At 32.7% G+C, this 959-nt stretch overlaps 1 protein-coding gene across 1 annotated transcript in view; it reads right to left on the bottom strand.

Moving 5' to 3' along the window:
- Positions 1 to 959, bottom strand: part of LOC106882532 (inter-alpha-trypsin inhibitor heavy chain H3) — a 38,837-nt gene that overhangs the window by 3,518 nt on the left and 34,360 nt on the right. Inside the window, exon 12 of the mRNA XM_014933248.2 lies at positions 264 to 623. Within this exon, the coding sequence (XP_014788734.1) occupies positions 264 to 623 (360 nt within the window). The remainder of the gene's footprint in view (positions 1 to 263; positions 624 to 959) is intronic.

Genomic DNA, 959 nt, shown 5'->3' on the forward strand with positions numbered 1-959 from the left:
ATTTGTACAAATACAAAGCCTAACATGTAATAATAATAATAATAATAATAATAATAATAATAATAATATTAATAATAATGTGCCTGGTGTACCCTTATCAGACGGGGAGTCATGATGGGTATATTGGGCTTTGTATATTTTACCCCAGTGTCACTTTGATGGCATGCACTGCTCTCTCATTCAATAATAATAATAATGATAATGATAACAACAACAACAACAACAACAACAACAGCAAAAATAAAAATTACAAAGCAACTCACCGATAACTCCGGATACTTCTGGAGAGAATCCTTCGTCGTTCATAAGGAAGAAATCTAAATAACCATATTTAGGGCCCATACGTGCGTGTAAGTTCCGTCTGATAAGTAACGTTAAACCAGGGTTAATTTTTACTTCTACAAACGTTCCTTTACCATTCACTTCGCAGGATGCTCCATTAAAAGCGATGTCTGTTTCATGCTTCCAAATAAGGCGTTTACCGTTGAATACTATCTGGTGCGTTGCTATCATTATTTCTACATCGGCAGTTTTAATATAAACTTTACCGATGTATGTCCTGTTTGGACGACCGGGTTTATAACTTCCTGTGCCTTCTCTTATTTTCGCCGTCACATTGATTTCTATCGTAAGAAAATTTAAAAAAATTCTTAAAAGTAATAATAATAATAACAATAATAATAATAATAATAATAATAATAATAATAATAATAATAATAATTAGACGAGTTAGATCAATACTAAAAACAGAGCTCAATGCTAAAAACAAGATAATGGGTATCAACACCTTAGCTGTCCCAGTTATAAGCTACAGCTACAACATCCTTAACTGGACACTAAACGAACTATCTAAAATAGACAGAAAAACAAGAAAAATAATGACAGGATATAGGATGCACCACCCAAAATCTGACATATAAAGGCTATATATACAACGCACAGAAGGTGGCAGGGGTCTT

Source organism: Octopus bimaculoides, chromosome 15, assembly GCF_001194135.2.
Source record: "Octopus bimaculoides isolate UCB-OBI-ISO-001 chromosome 15, ASM119413v2, whole genome shotgun sequence".
Classification (NCBI taxonomy): Eukaryota; Metazoa; Mollusca; class Cephalopoda; order Octopoda; family Octopodidae; genus Octopus; species Octopus bimaculoides.